Consider the following 21887-nt stretch of genomic DNA (forward strand, 5'->3'; position numbering starts at 1 on the left):
AATTAAGATTGAAACCTCAAAGCCCTAATTTTTCCTTGCTTTTTCTTTCTTTCTTTCCCTACTCTGTTTCGTCCCGTTCTCATTTCTTTTTCTTTATGTTTTATTCCTTTTATTTTCTTTATTCTATTATTATTATAACATATATATTATTATATTATTATATTATTATAATTATTATTTTTTATTTAATAAGTTAATACTTATTTATACATACATTTGTACCAATTAAAATAATACAAATGTATTCATACATACCACACACTTGTCTCCTAAGGTTTATTTGCTAATTTAGTCCATTGAACTTTCTATAGTTTATAATTAAACTTTTACACTATATTCAATCTAGTCCTTTCACTAAATTAGCCTTGATTAAGCTAAATTTACTTAATTAAAATCTAATTAACCTCTCACTTAACTTCGTAAATATTTATAATAAATATTTACAAATCTAATTTTCAAAATCGAAGACCCAAAAACTCACTTTTCTGATGACCTAAAAATTTGGGTCATTACATTGACTTAGTTGAGAATTCCTGCTCCTGCAGGATTTGGGATCTCACTGGCTTCCCTTGCATGCATGCATTAGCTGTCATTTATTTAAAAGAAGATTTCCTGGGGACCTATGTACAAACCTGGTATACCAAGTAAACCCAACTTTAAATTTACTCCAACTTTGTAACTCCAGTAAGGGGTCCTAAACAATGGGCCTCTTTATCAAACATGCTACCAATATTGCCTCCTCCACTAAGAAGGCCACCTAACAGACCTACTAAGGTGAAAATGAAAGAACCTGATGAACCATAAACAACAGAAAGGTTGAGTAAGAGAGGGGTGGAGATGAGGTGCAGTAAATGCAAAAGAGTAGGCCACAATAAGAGGAGTTGCAAAGAGGAAGTTGGCTAAAACATTCCAATAAGTCATTTGCTTTAAGTTAAGTTACAGTATAATTCTATTTATGAATTTGTTTGTTTTTCAAATTTCTCTTGTTCTTGTAGGTTAAAAGACATAAATTTGGTGTCCCAACTCAGCAACACGCTACTCCAAATCAGCAAGAGGGTACTCTAACTCAACAGGCTGCCCCAATTCAGTTACCTATTGCCCCAACTCATCAACAAGCTGCCCTAAGACAAAAGCTCCCATTCAAGAGAAAACCAACCACTGTTAGATGAATGTCTTCTACTCAAGAGCCATCCATGACAGACCATTGATGATGATGTGAACAGACTGCATTTTGTTAACTTTTTGAAAATGTGTAAATTTGCCTGCTATTGATTTATTAGCTTAGGTAGATAATTTTTTTTGTAAATTTGCCTATGATTGCTACTGTTGATAAACTTAGGCATAGTCACTGAAGTTTTTTGTAAATTTCCCTACAATTCACATCTGTTCAATTGGGGTGAATTGTAGAAAAATTTGGCAATATTTTACCCCTTATTCCCTTTGTAAACAGTTTGGCGTTTTCACCTTAATATATGAGCATTGATCCATGCTATTTGTTATCTCTTCTCTTTTAACATATGTTTTTTTTCCATCTATTATTTTTTCTAACAAATGCGTGACTATTGAGAAATATGTGAGAATTGAGAATTGAGAAATACATATGTTTTTTCCATCTATTGTCTTTTTCTGATATATGAGTATTGAGAAATACAAATGAAATGAGCTGGTTAGCCATGTATACCAGCAATCATGTATAATACTTGTTCTAGCAATTTGTAAACAAGAACATGAACTGGTTAGCCATGTATACCAGCAGTTATGTATAACATATGTTAATCAACAAAAATATTCCAAAATAATTTGTAATCAACAAAAATATCTCTTTTCAAGTCTTTCAAGTGTTTGTAAACAACAACAAGAGCTGGTTAGCCATGTATACCAGCAACCATGTATAACATATATTAAGCAACAATATACCAGCAACCATGTATAACATATGTTAAGCAACAGTATACCAGCAGCCATGTATACCAACATAAGCAACAATTTACTAGCAACAAAATTACAAAACATAAGCTAGTTTTCAATGAACATAAGATGATTTTTAAGCTTAAAAACAACAAAACAGTTACAATTACAAGCACCAATAACCAGGTTCTCCTCTCTCTCTTCCTTGCATCCTCCAATGTCCTCACTTTTTTCAAAAGACCCAACAACACAATTCTTGAATGGGGTGTCAATGGTGGATCAAACCAGCTGAAAAATCGACATGGTTTTCGAAATTTACTGCCGAATTTCTTACATCCAAAAAACCTCCTACCTGGGTTGTTATTGGACCAAGACGTGTTTAATTTGGCTGGGTTTTCACAATAGCACACCGGAATCGCTTCAGGTATCTCCATTTTTCCTCTTATTCTTCTCCTCCTCCTCCTCCTCTTCTTCTTCTACTATTTTTTTTCAAACCCTAAGATGGTGCTTCAACAGGCTGTTAAAGTTAGACTAACCGGCCAGCTGGACTGTCATTGGACACTGTTACTTGCTATGTCACTTTGCTGTGACATCTGTGACGAAAAATAAAAAAATGGACTGTTTTGTAACTTTTTGAAAGTTGAGTGACTAAAATGAAACCTAGGTGACTGTTTTGTCAGCTACCTCAAATTCGAGTGACTATTGGTGTAATTTACCCTATGATTTATCCAAAGCCTTACTATTTGTCTTCAGAATTAGGCTTGAAACAAGTGAACAATAGTCTTGAGGCTCCAAAATTTGACTTATAATAACAGGATTGCTAGGAGACCATCAACCTGGACTAAATGGGCCTAGCTATCAATTGCCCCACCCACCTCTTGGGCTAAGCCATCAGTATCGAGATCCATATTTAGGCTCGCCTGAAGCTATTGCCTCATCAATGAATCCCTAACATTATGAATATTACCGCCAAAATATTTTCGATTCTCACCAGATGAATTAGCAGCTTTGAGAACCTGCTTATCATTATTACACTTCAGGAAAATAGGGCTTTAGCGGCATTTTATCAAAAAACGCAGCAAAAAATTTAAAATACAGAGCAATAACGGCGTTTTACAAAAAACGCTCTAAAAACAGAGCATTAGCGGCGCTTTAGGTAAAACGCCACTAAAAACCAGAGCAGTAGCGGCGCTTTTGATAAAACGCCGCTAAAAACCAGAGCATTAGTTGCGCTTTTGGTAAAACGCCACTAAAAACCAGGGAATTAGCGGCGCTTTTAGTAAAACGCCGCTAAAAGTCATATAACCCCTAAACCCCAAAAAAATCATAAACACTAATCTATAACCTCTAAAACAATAATTATTAAAATTTATGGTTATACAATATATTAAATATTTTCTTATATAATCGTAAAAGAGATAGTATTGAATTTAAAATATTGAATTAATTATCATTATAGTTTAAGGTTTATGGTTTAAGATATATGGTTTAGGGTTTAAGCAGGTTTATGAGTTAATTATGGTTTAAGATATAAGGTTTAGGGTTTAAGGTTTAGGAGTTAACTAGTATTTGAAGGTTTATGATGAATTATGGGTTTAGGGATTATGATTTAGGGTTTAAGGGTTAGGGTTGAAGTTTACAATGGGACAATTATTAACTTCTTAAGAGATAATTTCCTTTCTAGATTCTTACCTGGGATGCTATTAAGAAAGGGTTTGTAATGACCCGAATTTTACCGTTACCAAAAAAATGTATTTTCGGGTCTCCGTTTCTGAAAAATGGATTCGTAAATATTTATTAAAAATATTTACGAAGTAAAATGAGTGGTTAATTAGAGTTTAATTAAGTGAATTTAAATTTAACTAAGAGTAATTAAGTAAAAGGACCAAATTGAATAAAGTGTGAAAGTTGAATTATAGATTAAAATAAAATAAAAAGGACTAAAAGAGTAATTATACAAAAAGTATAAATTCAGGCGGTTTATCGTGAAGAAAATCTAAGATTTTTTTTATGTTTAGTATATTATTATATTATTATATTATTATATAATAAAAATATTTTATGTTTTAATTATATTATATTATATATATAAACTAAAGAAACAAAAGAAAGGAAATAGAACAGAATGAAACGAAACAGAGAGCAGGGGAGAAAAAGAAAGAAAGAAAGGGAGAAAAGAGAAAATTGAAGGTTTGAAGCTTTAAGCTTTAATAGGTAAGTCAGTCAAGCCCTTTTTACTTAATTTTGATGTTTTAGAACAAAGTTTTGATAAAATTAAGTTGACATTTTAAAAGTTATTAGATTTCTAGATATTGTCCATGTTAAATAAAATGATGAATTAAGGGCTAAATTGATAGAAATTCAAGTTAGAAATGATATAAGGATTGAATTGTAAAGTGATTCATAAGTTTTATGCTTTAAGGACTAAATTGAAAGAATTTCAAAATTATGGTTTTATGATGAAAAATAGATAATTATGTCTAAGTTTGGTTAAAAATTGAGTAGAAATAAAGTATGAATTAAGATAGAAAAGTAAGTGAATTTAGTTAGAATTAAATTGAAATTAAAGTAAATCAACATTTTATACTAAGACTATTTTGGACAGCAGCAGTAGTCTAAGTTTGAAAAATCACCAAAAATTGTAGAAATGGAATTAGAGGATGAATAAAATATGGAATTAAATATTATTGAGTCTAGTTTCTTATAAAAGAAACGATATAAGCAATTGAATTTTAAATTATGAGATATAATGAATTTTGTGAGACAAGGTCAGAATGAATTTGGGTTCCCCTGTTCTGACTTTGGAAAATCACCAAAAATTGAAGAAAAATAATTAGAGGCTTAAAGTTATATGTTTAGAATCCATAATGAGTCTATTATCAGGAGAGATCAACGGGAATATTATCCGAGTTCTGTACTGTGAGATAATTAATTTTTAGTGAAGAAGAGATGAAACTGTCAGACAGCAGAATAGGGGTGAATTTAAAGAATAAACTGTACTTAATGGCTTAACCAAAAATTCTGGAAATTTTATTGTAAGAATATTTGTGAGTCTAGTTTCAGGAAAAATTAGCGGATCTTAATTTAGAATTCTGTAACTCAAGATATGAATTAGTAATGTATTAATGATTATGAATTGTATTAATTTCGTAGTCAATGTGGTACCGAAAATCTCGGCTAAGAAAGGACAAGACAAAGTCAACTGGAGTTAGCTCGAAAATTACGGTTTGTATTTCTATAATCCGAACTTAGTCATTATTTATTATATTTATATACATATGGCAATTGTTAGTGATTGAATTATGATGTTTTACAATTGAAATGGATTGATTTTAGTATGCGATGAATTTATTGAATTTATATTGATTGAAATTATTTTGATTGAATTTATATTGATTGAATTATATAATATATATGATTTATGTAGAAATTTGAATATTGAATGAATATTATATTGAAAAATATATTGATTAGAAATATGAGGAAATTGATATGAATATATGAGATTGTGATATTTGAATATTTGATATTGAAAAGTGAATTGAATTGTATTGAATTATGAATTAATGTGAATAATTGAAATATATTGTTGAATTGAATGAAATTGTATGAATTGTGAAAATGGGTGAATATATGTGATTATCAGAATGGTATATTGATGAAAGAATTATTAAATTGAGAAAGTGAATGAAATACCCTATTAACTAGTCGGGCTGAGTCGGATATAATTGGCATGCCATAGGATCTGGAAGTGTACGGGATTTGCCAGCTTTATCGATCAGGCACTTTATGTGTCGTATTTCAGGCACCTCGTGTGTCGTATCAGGCACCTCGTGTGTCGTTTTAGGCACTTTATGTGTCGTATACTGATCGGTACTATGTACCGTTTTAGGCACAATGTGCCGTACTGGTGTGTTTGGGTTGGAATCCGTGTATCCGTCAAAGTCCGGGTTTGTTAATAGGGGTAAATAAGTGAAAGATAAATCGAATAAATTTGATTGATCAAGCTATTGAAATGAAACGAGAAATTGAATTGAGAATTGAAAATTTAGATATGAAATTGAAAATATGAACCAAAGGTTCATGAAATGATTGGAGTTCGAATTGCTGATATATGATGCCACTTGATGAATTGAAATGTGATTTGAGATATATGAATCGTATGTATATACTGAAAGCTATCAGGGATAGTAAGTTGATATGATATAAATGAAATTGACTGTTATTGAAATGAATTAAAATGAAATATGATTGATAAGTGTATAGTTGAATATAGTTTAATGATATTGAATTGTGAGTAACTTAAGGAAAGTTATATCGAGTAGTAAGTGAAAGAATAGAGTAATAATAATAGATTTAGTTAAGAATTGAACAATTATGTTATTGTGTTTATTATATGAACTATATAAAATTTATATGGTAAGTAGTTGAAATTTATCTATGAATAAATAATTGCATAATTGTAATTGTTATTATGATCTTAAGTATTTGTTATATTATTAAATGTTTAGATTATAGAAATACAACTGAGTATACCATACTCAGCGTACGGTTTATTTCTGTGCGCAGGTTAAGTAAAGATAGTACGTTGAATCAGCATCCCAAGACGATCCCGGATTCATTAAGGTAAAGTATGTTGAGTATTGATAATGACATGTACCCAGGATGTTTAATGAGAGTCATTTAGGTTGTAAAAGTATTGATGAAATGAGTAAATTATGGTTGGCAATGGTATGTAGTATGAATTTTGAAATTTACTAAAAATTCGTAGTGATTCTAAATTAGTCCCGAATTGAATTTACTGTTCATATTGGACCACGAGGGCCCATTAAAGGGACGACATCTTAAAACTAGGATGTGTGTGAATATTTATTTTAATTAATGACCGAAATTGGACTGTACTGACTGGTAATGTCTCGTAACCTTGTTTCGGTAACGGTATAGGGTTAGGGGACGTTACAGGGTGATTTTGATTGTGGCAAGCTTAAATATTAATTAGCATTTGTTGAACTATGTATAATTTCCAAGTTTATATAACATAGAAATATCTTACAGAGTGGACATTATAACTAGAGTGTTCCACTAGAGAAATTGTTTTATTAAATTTTATTAATAGTTTTTTGTTTATACTATTTTAATATTTATTTATACTAACTAATTAAAATATATATTTATTAATTTATACGAAAATCCTCTGCACTCATTTGTGTCTCCATATTTTTTTAATTGTAACTCATTTTCTTTTTATAAAACATTCCTTTATTCGTTAATCAATCTTCTTATTAAAAAGTTGCAACTCTTTTTTTGTTTTTTGTTTTTGTTTTTAAATAAGTGTTGTTTTAGTTCCAACTTGTTTTATAGAGTGTTTTTTTATTCTTTTAAGGTTGATGGTTTATGTTTTATGATTTAGGGTTTGAAGACTATAATTAAGGGTTTAAGGTTTAGATAATCTCTTATATATTAAATAAAAAGCTTAAATATTTAATATTTAATATTTTAGTCCATATTTCAGTTAAAAAGTTCAATATTTAAAATTTAAAAAAAATTCAAAAAATGATAATCTCAGCACAAAAATTTTGAAAGAAAAAATAGAAAAAATATGTTAAAAATAAAAAAAATTAAAATTGAGCAATAGTGTCGTTTTTGGGCAAAACGCCACAAAAGACCATTATTCTTTATCCCTTTTTCAAAATCCCGCTCACAATTTTTTGGTTACCCGCTTCTCATCTTCTTCTCATTTCCTTTTACTCTCAAAATTTGCCCCCAAATATCCCAAGTGTACCCAACTCTTTCATTTACCTCCGTTTGTTCTCTGAAAACTCAAGCATTCCAGTTTCTTTCTCCTTCATTAAGCCAACACCAAATTCAACCCAAAAGCAAAAATAGCCATGGCAGTAAAAAATTCAACCTCTGCTCATGCCAAACGCTCTCGGAAAAAAGCTGCTGCTTCATCTTCTTTGATCCCCAAATTCATGAAAAACCCCAAAACAACAATGGCGTTGGCTTTACTCATCATTGACTCCCTCCTCGTCTCCTTCATCATCGCTTACGTCCCTTGTAAGATAACCAAAATCCCATCTTCACTGTTTTTTTTTCTTTTCTCTTCCCCGTATAATTGAACTCACGGTGACTTCTCACAGATTTTAATTTTCAGATACGAAGATAGATTGGGACGCTCACATGTCTCAGGTGTGGTACTTTTTTTCTATACTAATCAGGCTAATTTACTTCATGGGTTAATTCGGCTATTCGTTTTTATTTGATGGGATAATGTGGAATTAGTGTTTATTAAGATGACAGGTAAGTGGGTTTCTTGGAGGAGAAAGGGATTGTAAGAACTTGAAAGGAGACACTGGACCGCTTGTTTACCCAGCTGGTTTCCTTTATGTTTATTCTGCTATTCAGTATGTTACTGGAGGACAAGTTTTTCCAGCTCAGGTGATCTTAGTGCTTAGTCAAATTGAATTTTCTTGTCTGTGATCTGTGCTTTATTTATGCTTACTTCCATTTTGTTTTTGGCTGCAGATTTTGTTTGGGATTTTATATATCATAAACCTGGGCATTGTCTTATTAATCTATGTAAAGACCGATGTGGTATGAAATTTGCTTTTGTTTACCGTTCAGGCATTAATATACGGCTATTTTTGCTTTTTGTTACTGATTAGTTATATGATTTGGTATGTAAAATTCGTAAAGCTGATAAATATATTTATTTGTCTGAGTGCTCTGAAAGTTCGAAACTAGTAAACTCGAGATTTGTGATTTAAATGAAAATATTCTTGATTGTTAATGTTTCTTACTCTGTATTTCATTGTCTTGGTTTTCTATATTATCATTTACTGTTCTTAAAACATCTTTGCAGCTTCCGTGGTGGGCTCTTATCCTGCTTTGTCTTTCAAAGCGAGTTCACTCAAAGAAAAAAGCATGAATTTTGAAGTAGTATTCGGTGGATTTGAGATCTAATACAAAATTTTGGTTTTTTTTTTCTTTCAAAATGTTCTTATTTTTTATTGGGTTTATGTATAGGTACTGAAGCAGCACCAAGGAAGAAGGTTGCAGCAGCTTCTGCTTAAAAGGCAAATTGTAATGGTATGAGGTTTTGTTTTGGATGAAGCCATGTTTATGAGGAAACATTTAGTGATGAAAAGTGAAATTATGTTCCATTGGATGCTTTAGTTGTTATTTAGTTTTTATTTGAATGTAGCTGTCTTAAATTTTGAACAATTATTGGAGCTAATGTTTGACCATTAATTTCTTCATTGTCTTTTTTTTCTTTAACTTGATCAATGTTTTTGTTTCGTTTAAGATGCCCTTAAATCAAAGGATCAGAAACGGGTTCATGATTTCATTTTAGATATAAGGTAATGCAGGTTCGGATTTTTAATCCTTTTTCTCATTTATTTTTCTAAATTTGTAAAATAATATTCTGATTTGAATATTATAGTTATTGTATTTTAGGTGAAATTATGTGTTTGAATTGGATTACTTATCAGCTTGGGAGCATAATTTTATTAGGCAAAAACTATGGGTGAAAGATAATTACCTTAGCTGATTTGTAGACTTGTGGGTTATTACCTCTTTGAATGTTGGTGCAAATTTGTTTCTAGTGCTAATATTTAAAAGAATCCTGCAGCTGTTTTTGCTACTATGGGTGTTCTGGTTTCAATTTATTGGATGTTGATTAGTTTCTAGATTTGAATTCTGGGTATGTTCAGTTTTTAAGCTTAGATCAATTTTGGACCCTAGTATTTATGCTTTCTATTTCTTATGTCAGCTGAGAAGCTTTGAGTATTGACCTTGAAGGGTATCATTCCAAATTCTAATTTCGTGTTTTTGTTAAAAATAGAGATGAATGAGAATTTGCTACCTTTAATTTTACAGTTTGCTTGCATGAATGTTTAGCCTACCTATTCTTTTGAAATTTTATTCTAAGTTGAATAAGAAGATGTAACAATTGTGTCTGGGGAAATAATAGAAAGTTGGTTGTTTCAAGTGTACTTTTGTTCTTAATAGCAAATTTTGTTTCAAACTGAGTGATTATGTTGGGGTTAACAGTGCAGTGGGAAAAATGAACTAATCTCTATGGAACTTTTCTTCTACTACAAGATGATGGCCAAGTTGATCGTTTGAAATTGGGACGAATTGTCTTATGTGATGCCTCCAAACGTCAACTCATTAATCGGTTGATTTTTCATTAATTTCATCCTCTTCCTTTTTAAATATTTTAAACTCAGCTTCATGTTTGGAATAGCTTAAAAGCTTTGTTTCTCTAGTATTATACTTATCCGGTAGTCTATACTAGTCCTGGAGGTCAGAATTTTATCTCCAAATTGCAAGTTTTATTAGCATTTTTAATGTAAAATTTGGCCTTTCTTTAGTTTGTTTTGTATGCATGATTTTGTCAATGTTGTAGCAAATTGATATCATGATCTCCTAGGAGGTTGCTTTTTAACGATTTAAAGGCTATTTTTCTTACGGTGAGTCTCAAGTTTTTAATCGAATCATCATTTTATTGCATGTTGAGTCTTCGAATTTAGCTCGCTGACTTCTGTTTTTTTTTTTTTAAATTGGTTGACGAAGGCAAGGGAGGAAGGTTTTCCGGTGGTTTTAATATCAATGTTTTAACGAAAGTTCATGGAACCGGTATGAGTTTATTAGTTAGGCAATTTAATTTGAGTGTGAATTTAGTGATTATCGAGTTAATTACTTAAATTTAGTGAGCAGCGTAAATTTAGAATCTCTGATTGTGTATTTGATTGGTGGTTAAATAGGTGATTATCGAGTTAATTTGTCTTTTATAAAAGACCTTTCAATTTTCAATGTTGTTTAGGTTCGCAAACAAGATGCTGTATTTGGACTTGCTGTTAGTAAAAGACTTGTTGTATTTTATTTATATCTTTATATTTAATCTAATTTTTGTTTTTAATATTTAATAACTTGAGTTCTAACTTTTGAATTTTAATTGTGTTATTAATTTATTATTTTAAATTCTAAATTTGAATTCATCAAATTTTATATTTAGTTTTAAAGTTAAAATTTTCATAGAAAATTTAATTTGATAATGAATTTCAATAGAAAATTTTTATATTTATATGATGGATATTATTCTCCTCAATATTTTGATAATGAATTTTAATTTTTCAGGACCTTCATAATATTTTATAATTTTTTTTTTAAAATTTCATGATCTTTAGCGGCGTTTGTGGGAAAAGTGCCGTTAAAGGTCGCGGCTTTTAGCGGCGTTTGTGAGAAAAGCGCAGCTAAAGGTCGCGGCTTTTAGAGGCGTTTGTGGGAAAAGCGCCGCTAAAGAATATGACTTTTAGCGGCATTTTTTGTAGTGCTTATAAAAGCGCCGCTAAATGTCTAAAAAAACGCTGCTAAAAATTAATTTTGCTGTAGTGTTATCAACAGCCTTGGGCCCTCCAAACACTCAATGAGCGCTGGCATTTTGAGAGAACGCATGAGATTGTTGGGTTTGGAATCCACTTGTTTTTGCTTTTCAACTTCCTTCCATCTTTTATTCACACCATAATCATTTGTATGAGAAGGCAAGTCTGAATTTTCACTATCAATTATATCGACCCAACCCTTAGATTCTTTATTATTTATCAAAACCACCGGTTTAGTCTCAACAATGCGAATCTCATATGATGAATTACCACAGTTCAAGGTGAAAGAATATGAATATTGCCTCTCACCAAAGTTTGCTGCAATATTTGAGAAAGTCTAAATATTCCACAAGTGAATTGGTACTCCATAGCAGGAAATCCAAACAACTCTATTTTGCTGCATAAGTCATGTCCCTTTATTAATTAATCATTATCTTCAATCTTTATATTCAATTAAAAATAATAAAAAATTAATTAGTTATGCAAATATTTTAATTATTATTAAATTAAAATATAATTTGCATTATATCCTAACCATTTGTTTTATATTGGAAAAGTTTTTTTTTCTTTTTTGAGTTTTGCAAATTTATAGACATGGAATGTATTCGTTTTAAAAGCGGAAAACTCTGGTTAGGAAGTTTGAAGATCAAATTGATAGAATTTATAAAGGTTAAGTTTATTAAGTTATTTAGACTTAGGATCAAATTGATAGAATATGTAAGTATTAAGGACAAAATGTGTGATTATACTAGGTAGAATAAATCCAAATATTAATGCCTAAATAAATAAAAAATTCTAAAATTAGGTGAACAAATGTGAGCATAGTTATCATTTATATAGTTTATACCTACAACTAACAATTGAGCTGAGCTCAAAGGCTTATAAAGTTCAACTTAGACTTGAATTAAGCTACTTGAAGTTGTTTAATTAGGTTTTTTATTTTAATAAGAATTTGAGTTGGTTTTTATATTTGAGTGTTGAAGCTTGAGTTAGAATTGAAGTTTTTTTAATATTAATTAAAAATATAAAAAATGTATATTAAAAAGAATAAAAGCTCCACTATGTTTTCAAATTATTCAAACCTTATTTAGTAATAAATTAATTTAATTTAATTTTCTTGAATCAAATTTAAAGTGTGTAATTTTATGTAGTGTGATTAAACAAGATGAAGACACATAATTGAAAATAAAGTTAATTTTATAAATTTATAATAGTATATCATGAAGTAATTAATTGAGTTAATATAATTCAAAATTAACCCAAGTTATAATAACAGATATCTTAATTATTGTAGTTATGTTGTTTTGGACATCTCAAATAAGGTTAAGGTGAAGTAGGTTTGGAATTTGGAACTATTAGGTAGCAAATTGGTGAGTGGTTGTTTGTTGGGCGAAGTATAGGTAACAAAGGGGGGGGGGGCTCCTACGAGGTGATACAACATTTGAGGAAGTGATTGATGTACGTAATAATTATGATAGAATGGAAAATCTTTCTCTTTTTTTAAGATATTCGATTCACTCATCAATACCCCTATCGCTATCCAATAATGTTGATCTATATCTTCCGCAATTTTAAAGTTCCAACTATTACTCAAATGTCGCATGCCCACAAAGAAAAATGTTGCTAATCTTTTTACACCCAACTTTGTCTTATAAGCAAAAGCAAAAGGAAGAAACAAAAAAAAATCTTGTAATGATGAAAAATATAATATGATTGAGATATGTTTGAGGAAGCTTGATTTATAATTTATTGAATCAGATTTTTGGGTTATGTTAATATTTTGAATTGTATTTAACTCATCAATTAAGACCATATCACTTTGAGAAATATTTTTGAAGGATTGGATCGAATTATGTCTATCTAATTCCTTAGATCAAGGAAGTTGGATCGAATTGGAACGTTGAAGACTTGGCTGACAACAGTCTTTGCTTACCTTGTTTGTTATAATTATATTGCATTCAATTAGTTTAGATGTTGTTAAATAGGGATTGATATAGATCTTCATTATGTTGAGAGATTTGTATAGATTATTGTACTAATTATTGAGAGCACTTAATTTATTTAAGTAAGAAACATTATTTGTGAGAGCACATTTGATTGTAAAACTTTTGTGTTGTGGTTTTACAAGGTAAGTTCATAGGGGTGAATTTAGTGGTAAGAATACTGGTCTTTAAGGGTACAAAAGTGAGAAAATTGTCATTGGGGTGTGTTTGATTTACGTTCACTTATCATAAGTGTTGAGGATAGTAAATATTTTTCAATGAGTTAAGCTCCGCATATGTAAGGAAAGTGAACTATGTAAACAATTTTGTCTCCCCTATTTTTGCTTCTTGTTCGTAGTGCTTGGAGAAGTGTAAACTTCCCCAATCACTTCTCCCAACACTTAGGTTGTTACATAGCAACTGCTTCTAGGCTAACATCATTCATAAATATATATATATTAACTTTTGCCTAAACTGGTGTTATGAGTTAACTGATCATTAATTTAATTGAGTAACAATTAAAATATCATTTCTTTACATTATAAATTATATTATTTTGAAGATATTTTATCTTTTCATATCTTTTAATTAAAAAATAGAAAAATACATAGATTTAAACCTAAACCACTTTGATTGCTAATCATTATTATTTTACTATTATTTTTTATAGATATATTTGGTATATAATTATATTTTTCACCCACATAATTAATATAATATAATCGGTAAAATTCTACTATTAGATTCTATGCTTTGCATAAATTGTGGATTTAATACCTGTACTTTAATTTGATCAATTTTAATCCTTAATACTTTTTAAATATTGAAAATTTTGTCTTGATCCAAGAGTAAAAGTTAAATCTATTTGGTTAAATTATGTCATTTGCCTTGTATTAGGCCTAAACTTATAGAATAGTCCAATTCGCCAATTAGATCATTTTTAGTGGATATATTTTTTGAATTTTAAAATTTTAGTCTTAATGCAAACAATAATCGTTAAATCTATTAATTGATTTTTTGTAAGTATGTGTGAAAATAACAAATAGATATAGCATTACACATGTAATAATATGTTTGACACATCAAATTTTAAAAATAAATAACTTAATTAAATTAATAGTTATCATTTGATTAGGACTAAATTTTTTTAAATTCTAAAAGTATAGGGACTAAAAATGACCAAATTAAAGTGCATGTATAAAATTCACAGCTTACGTAAAATACAAAGACTAATAGCTAATATTTAAACCTATTTACAATTAAGTGATTCATTGTACTCATACGAACTAAGACATCATAATATTTTTGAATTTGTGTCAACATGAATTTATTATTTTTTATATGGTATCAATATTCGCAGTATATATATTTAAAACACTTTTTTTTCCTTTTAAACTATAAACCATTATTTCTCTTTCAGATCCCCGTTGGAATCAGAATTCACAACCACCAAAGCCACCGAGAGCAACCATCACCACCAGTCATAACCCCTTCTAGCACCTGATTTTTCCAAATATAAGAAAAATATTATAGTAATAACTATTTGAAACTCACCACCATTTTTTTGGTAGCCTTGGGGTTGGTTGGTGACGCCTTTCACTCTGTCAATTCAACAACCACAATGGAACAAAAGGCTCATTTTTTTTGTTATCTTGTTTCGGACATGTTAGCAAGAGAGAGATGACACTTCAAAGCAAAATCTTCCTTGGGAACATTAAAAGGAACATGTGTTTTTCCCATGGTCTCAAAACGATATTATTAAGAGTGAGACAGAGATGGATGAAATAACCATTGGTTGGGTTTTCAATTCCCATTATTATCGGTGGGCAAATGATTTATTGAAAAAGAAGTGCATACTTTTTAATTTGAAAAAAAAGATTATCTCATAATTATATATGAATTTTGATTTAATGTATTAATATATATGTAAAAATTTAATTGTGGTTTAAATATACATTTAAAAATTTAATTTTGATTTAATCATACACATTTAAAAAAATAAATATATCAATTTATTTTTATATTGAATAAATATTATTATTTATGCATGCAATATATAAATATAAAATGATATTATATCAATAATTGTATTAATAATTTACAAGAATCGAATTAAATTAAAATTTTATATATAAAATTACACAAAATCAAAATTCATGCATATATTAAACCATAATTCATGTGCCTTTAGAATTTTTGGTTGAATTGTATATATTACATGGGAAAAAATTGATATGGATTCATTTAATTGGTGACATGTAATTATTTTTAAAAAAAATTAATTTTATTTATTTATTTGATTGATTAGGTTGATGGATGATGTAATAGGAAATATGATTTTATATTTATACATCCCAAGATCCATCTAGCATGATGGTTAGGACGTATAGTGAAATAAAAAACATAAGCACCAAAAATAAGAGAGAAAGAGATGTGGAATTGATGGGCAGTACCATTTTCCTAACTCACACAGGAAAATATGTGCTACAATATAAGTTATGGGATAAACACTGAGATTCTCTATTTTTAATTAGAATTTAGAATAAAAGGAAAGAGAGGGAGATCATGATTTGACATTCATAGGGAACCTTAGCTTGAATTTATCATTGGTTTTACAACATATAATATTTAATTGACATCTGATTTGAAAAGTTAGTTAAAATATAATTATTGTTAAGGAGTTGATACCTGGACAGAGTACGATCCACTGTTTTATAAAATTATTTGAAAATTGAACTTAGTTGCATTTGCAACTTTTTCCATTAAAAAAAAATTCCTTGATCTTCGAACCCTGCACATGATACCAAATAATTTGATAATAGCTTGTAATGGGAGTCTATTACCTATATTTAATGCAACTCTCTCACCTTCTTGCCCTACGTCCACATACACTGTCTTCCTAATGGATTCAACGCATCTCCTTTCCTCTCCGCTTGAGATTCAAGATCAAACACTAGTTGACCATCATAGTTCTTCTATCGGCTCATCTTTTCTCCAAAACCAAACCAACGTCCCCAAAGAATTTCTTTGGCCCAAAGTTGATTTAGTTAATGCTCATCAAGAGCTGTTGGAGCCACTTGTAGATCTTGAACGCTTCTTTAGAGGTGATGAATTGGCGATTCAACAGGCTGCCAAGGTCATTAGGGCTGCTTGTCTAACCCACGGTTGCTTTCAAGTCATCAATCATGGGGTTGATTCCCACCTCATCAATGCTGCATATTATCACCTCAATCGTTTCTTCCATTTGCCACTTAGCCACAAATTAAGGGCTCGAAGGGCCACTACTGCTGGATTAAACACCTTGAGCTATTCAGGTGCACATTCGGATCGTTTCTCTTCGAATTTGCCATGGAAGGAAACTTTAACTTTCCGGTTGCATGAGAATCCCAAGGAATCCAGTGTCGTAGATTTGTTCAAATCCAGTTTAGGAGATGATTTTGAAGAAATGGGGTTAGTTTCTCTTTCTTCTTCTTCTTCTTCTTTTTCTGAAGAAATTTCTTGCATAGTTACTCAATCAACCTAACCCTAATTTGTGCTTATTGACATAAAAACCACAAAGTTTTACTAAAAAAATCTCTTCATTTTGTAGCATAACATATCAAAAGTACTGTGAAGGAATGAAGAGCTTAGCTCTAGCAGTGATGGAAATACTAGCAATCAGCTTGGGAGTTGATCGATTGCACTATAAAAATTATTTTCAGGACGGTGGGTCTATAATGCGATGTAACTATTATCCGCCATGCCCCGAGCCAGGACTTACCTTCGGCACTGGTCCTCATTGTGACGCCACATCTTTAACAATTCTCCACCAAGACGAAGTTGGAGGCTTGGAAATCTTTGCAAACAACAAATGGCAGATTGTTCGACCTCGTCAGGATGCCCTAGTAATCAACATCGGTGAGACCTTCACGGTAGGTTTCCAATCTTTCAATGGAAAATCGTCTAGATTTTCAATTTGTTTTTTCCTTTCCTAGTACGAGACATAATCATTACATTACATGACAAACTTTTATATTCGCATGGGATTGCCCTAATTTGTCCCATGCTTGTGTCTTTTAAAGGGTTGGCCCATATATATATTTTCCAAGGGACATTGGGAGATGCATTCTCTCATAGAGTGAAACACAGAAGAAGCTAGCAAAAATACAAGATTTTTGGACATACGTACATACATACGTATGTATGTATGTATTTATGTATGTATGTATGTATGTATGTATGAGATACATTAGTGATTTTGTCGGCAACTAAGCAATACACAAATAAATAGTAAACCAGGATTTACTTGTTCAAATAATTAAGTTGACAAAGAAGTGCTGTAGGTGGGAAGTTTACAAATAGATATATTATAGCCAAGCAAACAAACATAGGAGTATGTACCGTTTATTAATTTTGTTTGTGGTGTCTAAAAATAAATAAATTAATATAAGGAGGGTGTGCAGGCATTAACAAATGGGAGATACAAGAGTTGCCTGCATAGGGCAGTAGTAAACAGCGAGAGGGCGAGAAAATCATTGGTATACTTTGTTTGCCCACGAGAAGACAAGGTGGTGAGACCCCCAGAGGATCTTGTACAAGTTGATCAACTCCCAAGAGCTTACCCTGATTTCACATGGTCCGATTTCCTCCATTTCACCCAAAACTACTACAGAGCTGACGCTCATACTCTCCATAGCTTCATCAAATGGCTCTCATCTTCCAGCCCCATTCATCACAACCGTTAATTATATATGTATATTTAGTACCTTCTTTTCTATATTATATTATATGTATCTCTATAATTGATTTATTAATTAGATTTATGTATCGTGTCGATAAATGATTATAAATTTGCAGATGGATTAATTATTTCAGTTCCACGCCAATGGTAATATGTATATATGTATTTTACAATTACATCATGATTTAATGTTCACAGTCTAATAGAGAAATGGGATGTGGGAGCCTATAAAATGTGGTCTTTGTGCATTTTTATATAAATTTAAGGACATGAATTGCAATATTACTTTCTAAGTTTAACCCACCAAATTGAAAGTATATTTACAAAATTTTCATAGAAGTACCATACCTGCCCCTGTACTATACTCCTAATTGTATTTTGGCCCCTCTAATAAAAAAACGAACAAACAGATCCCTATACGTTAGATAATGGGGAAACAGCCCTTTTGTCAAAATTATGTCATTAAATACTTATTTTGGCCTTATATATATATATATATATATGAAATAATAACAAATTTAGTCTTTAATTTTTATAATTTTATTCAATTTGACCTCTACTCTTTTATTTAAAAAAAATCGTCCTATTAACTTTTTATTGCTATTTGATGTGACATGGTTTTTTTTCGGCTATTTTAGCAAATAATTTAAAAATTATAGAAAATTCAAATTCTAAAAATCACAAATACAAATCATTCAAAAACAGGGATGAAGGTAAAAGGGACAAGCAATGGCCTTCCCCCCATAATAAAATTGTAATTTTGACCCTTCAAGCAATTTTCTAAGTTCGTCCTTGTTCAAAAATTATAATCAAAAGTTCTTCAATTTTTTTTAAAAAGTAAAAAACTCAAAAAATATAGAAGTTTTTCAATTTTTTATTTTTTTAGAAATGCAAAATAATTTTATTATTAAAAAAATTAAAATTTATAAATATTATGAGAAATTAAAAAATTAAATTGAAATTAGACCTAAAAAAAGCTTTTTTAAAAAGTAATTATAGAGTTAATTACACAAAATATCTCCAAACTATGGGTTAGATTTTACTAAATATTTTTTACATTTTGAGACAATATCACATTTAATATCTGTACTTTCATAAAGTATCCAATATGATACTTGAACTATACATATCATGATAACTGTAGTTAATAGTATTAGTAAATACTAAAACATACAAAAAAATATGGATTTTTTTTAAAGCATCAATTCCACGTGTATAATATAATATTCTAGAAAAAAATTAAATAAAAAATAGAAATAGAATGGAATTAAACACAAATAGCCAAAACCTAAGCGTGTATGTGGTTAATAAAAAAATATGTAAATAAAAGGTGAAGAAAAAAGTTGAAGGGTTTCGTGAAGTTTATAAAGGAATTATGTAGTTTATTGTGAAATCGTTTCTCCTTCTCCAAAAACCAACACCAGTTTCGTGAGATGTTTTCTTAGAGGAAATTTGAAGTGCAAAGTTTAAGAATAGTTTTGTGGTTGCAATTTTTAACACAAATTTTTTTTTCTATTTTTTAAAACTCTAAAATTTCTCAAAATTTATACAATCCAAAATTTTCCACAATTTGATTTGGTTTTGGTTTGTAATTTGGTTGAGGCCCTTCAATGTATGTGAAGTTTTTGAGAGAAAATTCGACTGAAAAGTTACAAAAGTTATAATTTATATTTTTTTAAAAAAATACGTTTGTCGAAACCATAACTTTTTTTTAAATTTTAAATTTAATGAAAAAAATGGGGGGATCGACTTTGCAAAAGGAAATATGGAGTCGCCACCAATCTTTTGTTTCGGTGTGATCGGATCACCTAAAAATTCGGTTATTTTAATAAAATATTTCTTTTTACTAAAACAATGATTTTGGCCTACGTAAATATGAGAAAACGGGTTCGGGAGTCGGTTACATATAAGGAAGGATTAGCACCCTCATCACGCCCAAAATTGGTACCAAATCGATTAAATACTGTCCTTATGTCTGAGGTTTAAAAGAGTTTTTGAAATGTGGTTCCTTTTATAAATATTTGAATAACCCAAGTTGATCGTCAAAATTCTCTTGTTTCAGAGGAATGCGGCATCACATCCAGCACGATAGGGCACGATCCTTTATACCCTTGAAAACACGATAAGTTTCGAGTTCCAAAAGTTTATATGTTGAAAATCACAAAAGGATGCCCCATTATTTAGTCCAACGAAAAAATCGAAACCCAGCACAGTAGGGCACGGTTCTTCGTAACTTCTAAATATCGATCATTGCCTTATTTTTTAGAGTTTTTAAGAAACATGAGGGAAATTCTAAAGGGGATGTTCGATTATTTTGAACTAACAGGAAATTGCAAACCAGCATGATAGGGTACGATTCCCCAAATTGCCAAACATCGAACATTATCTTCGTTTTGGAGAGTTTTTAGAAAACATAAGTGAAATTCAAAAGGGACCTTCAACTATTTTGAACAAACGAGAAATTCCAACCCAGCACAATAGGGCACGATTCCGCGAATTGTCAAATATTGAACATCGCCTTCGTTTAAAGGATTTTTAAAAGACATAGGTGAAATTCTAAAGGGACCTTCGATTACTTTGAGCAAACGAGAAATTACAACCCAACACATTATGGCACGATCCCGCGAATTGCCAAGTATCGAATATCGCCTCCGTTTTAAAGGATTTATAAAAGACATGGGTGAAATTCTAAAGGGATCTTCGATTACTTTGGGCAAACGAGAAATTGCAACCCAACACGTTAGGGCACGATTCCTCGAATTGCCAAATATCGGATATCGCCTTCGTTTTAAAGAATTCTTAAATAATTGTGAAACTAGCTTAAAACGCATTAATTCGATTTGAAATAAGATGAAATTAATCATAAAAATTTGGATTTTATAAAACCACATTTCAAAAACCACGTGGAAAATGATGATATGGGGTAATATATGTACGCATAAACTACGACAATGGAAGAGTGGAGGTAATACAATTTATTTAACCAACTAACAAACACTTACAACTAAGTATAACTAACTTAGAAATATAACTCAACTTCAATCTTGCATGGAGAATAATTAACATAACAATACCCAATCAAGAATTATTATAAAAATACATCGCGCAAAATAAAACGAGACAATACACGATAGTATGCCAAAATAATATACAAAACCTAATATGATGTGATCAATACAAGATATACGAAATAAAATAAAATAAAGAAAACGTGGTATACAACTGGTTTGAAATAATAAATAACACGTAAACAACTGGTTTGAAATAATAAATAACACGTAATGTATAATGCATGAATGGATGAATAAAAAACTAGAGATATATACTTGATTATTAAAATATATGAAATGAAATGAAATGAATATTTTAATCAAACAATATACCAAACATTAAAGAATGTTGGTTTAAAATTGACAATTTACATGTAATAAAGAAAATTTTAGATTTATGCATAGGATATAAAAATAATAATAACAAAAATGTACAATGAAATATAATTCTTAAAACATAATGGATTTACAAATTAAGCATATGTATACAAAAATAACTTTTTAAAAATAATTATTTGCAAAAACATAGAAATACATGCAAGCTTAAATTAATTTTATAATAAATTATATAATAGCTTTAAGAATGTGCTTATATATATATATAAGGAAAACTATATAAAATACATAAATTAAATAATATATATATAGATCAACTATAGGTATCAATAAATATATGTATGTATAATAATAATTTTAAAGAGATATTATGCAATACTATAAAATAAAATGCAAGAATAAATTTGGAAGGAATTATATATATAAAATAATATAAAGTTAATAACATATATATGAAATAAAATTAACTTTTAACACAATATATATATATATATATATATAA

At 29.8% G+C, this 21887-nt stretch overlaps 2 protein-coding genes across 9 annotated transcripts; both read left to right on the forward strand.

Moving 5' to 3' along the window:
* The first annotated feature begins 7612 nt into the window (after positions 1 to 7612).
* Positions 7613 to 10803, forward strand: LOC107960378 (dol-P-Man:Man(5)GlcNAc(2)-PP-Dol alpha-1,3-mannosyltransferase). 8 transcript variants are annotated; one of them, XR_005927294.1, is made up of 8 exons: positions 7613 to 7965; positions 8063 to 8097; positions 8209 to 8346; positions 8434 to 8502; positions 8935 to 8997; positions 9215 to 9269; positions 9964 to 10385; positions 10489 to 10803. XR_005927294.1 is itself a non-coding variant. In XM_016896714.2 (7 exons), the coding sequence occupies exons 1-6, from the start codon at positions 7797 to 7799 to the stop codon at positions 9260 to 9262; spliced, it is 522 nt and encodes a 173-aa protein (XP_016752203.1). In that variant the 5' UTR covers positions 7613 to 7796; the 3' UTR covers positions 9263 to 9269; positions 9964 to 10803. The 8 variants fall into 8 exon arrangements, 4 of the variants coding, with proteins under 4 accessions (XP_016752203.1, XP_016752204.1, XP_040970028.1 ...); XR_005927296.1 differs by adding an exon at positions 8771 to 8844 and having other exon boundaries at positions 7614 to 7965; positions 9964 to 10803; XR_005927295.1 differs by having other exon boundaries at positions 8771 to 8997; positions 9964 to 10803.
* A 5225-nt stretch (positions 10804 to 16028) lies between these two features.
* Positions 16029 to 18232, forward strand: LOC121203065 (gibberellin 20 oxidase 2). The gene is made up of 3 exons (XM_041114095.1): positions 16029 to 16729; positions 16869 to 17190; positions 17722 to 18232. Exons 1-3 carry the CDS (start codon positions 16077 to 16079, stop codon positions 18001 to 18003), a joined length of 1257 nt encoding a protein of 418 aa, XP_040970029.1. The 5' UTR covers positions 16029 to 16076; the 3' UTR covers positions 18004 to 18232.
* Positions 18233 to 21887: the final 3655 nt, after the last annotated feature.

This window comes from Gossypium hirsutum, chromosome A05, assembly GCF_007990345.1.
Source record: "Gossypium hirsutum isolate 1008001.06 chromosome A05, Gossypium_hirsutum_v2.1, whole genome shotgun sequence".
Lineage (NCBI taxonomy): Eukaryota > Viridiplantae > Streptophyta > Magnoliopsida > Malvales > Malvaceae > Gossypium > Gossypium hirsutum.

What these genes read in the sequence shown, in the direction of transcription:
- LOC107960378 (XM_016896714.2), top strand. Translation starts at nt 7,797, where the DNA reads ATGGCAGTAAAAAATTCAACCTCTGCTCATGCCAAACGCTCTCGGAAA. An exon ending in CATCATCGCTTACGTCCCTT is followed by an intron (nt 7,966 to 8,062) that starts GTAAGATAACCA and finishes TTTAATTTTCAG; the next exon opens with ATACGAAGATAGATTGGGAC. An exon ending in TTAAAAGGCAAATTGTAATG is followed by an intron (nt 8,998 to 9,214) that starts GTATGAGGTTTT and finishes GTTTCGTTTAAG; the next exon opens with ATGCCCTTAAATCAAAGGAT.
- LOC121203065 (XM_041114095.1), top strand. Translation starts at nt 16,077, where the DNA reads ATGATACCAAATAATTTGATAATAGCTTGTAATGGGAGTCTATTACCT. An exon ending in GATGATTTTGAAGAAATGGG is followed by an intron (nt 16,730 to 16,868) that starts GTTAGTTTCTCT and finishes TTCATTTTGTAG; the next exon opens with CATAACATATCAAAAGTACT. An exon ending in ACATCGGTGAGACCTTCACG is followed by an intron (nt 17,191 to 17,721) that starts GTAGGTTTCCAA and finishes GAGGGTGTGCAG; the next exon opens with GCATTAACAAATGGGAGATA.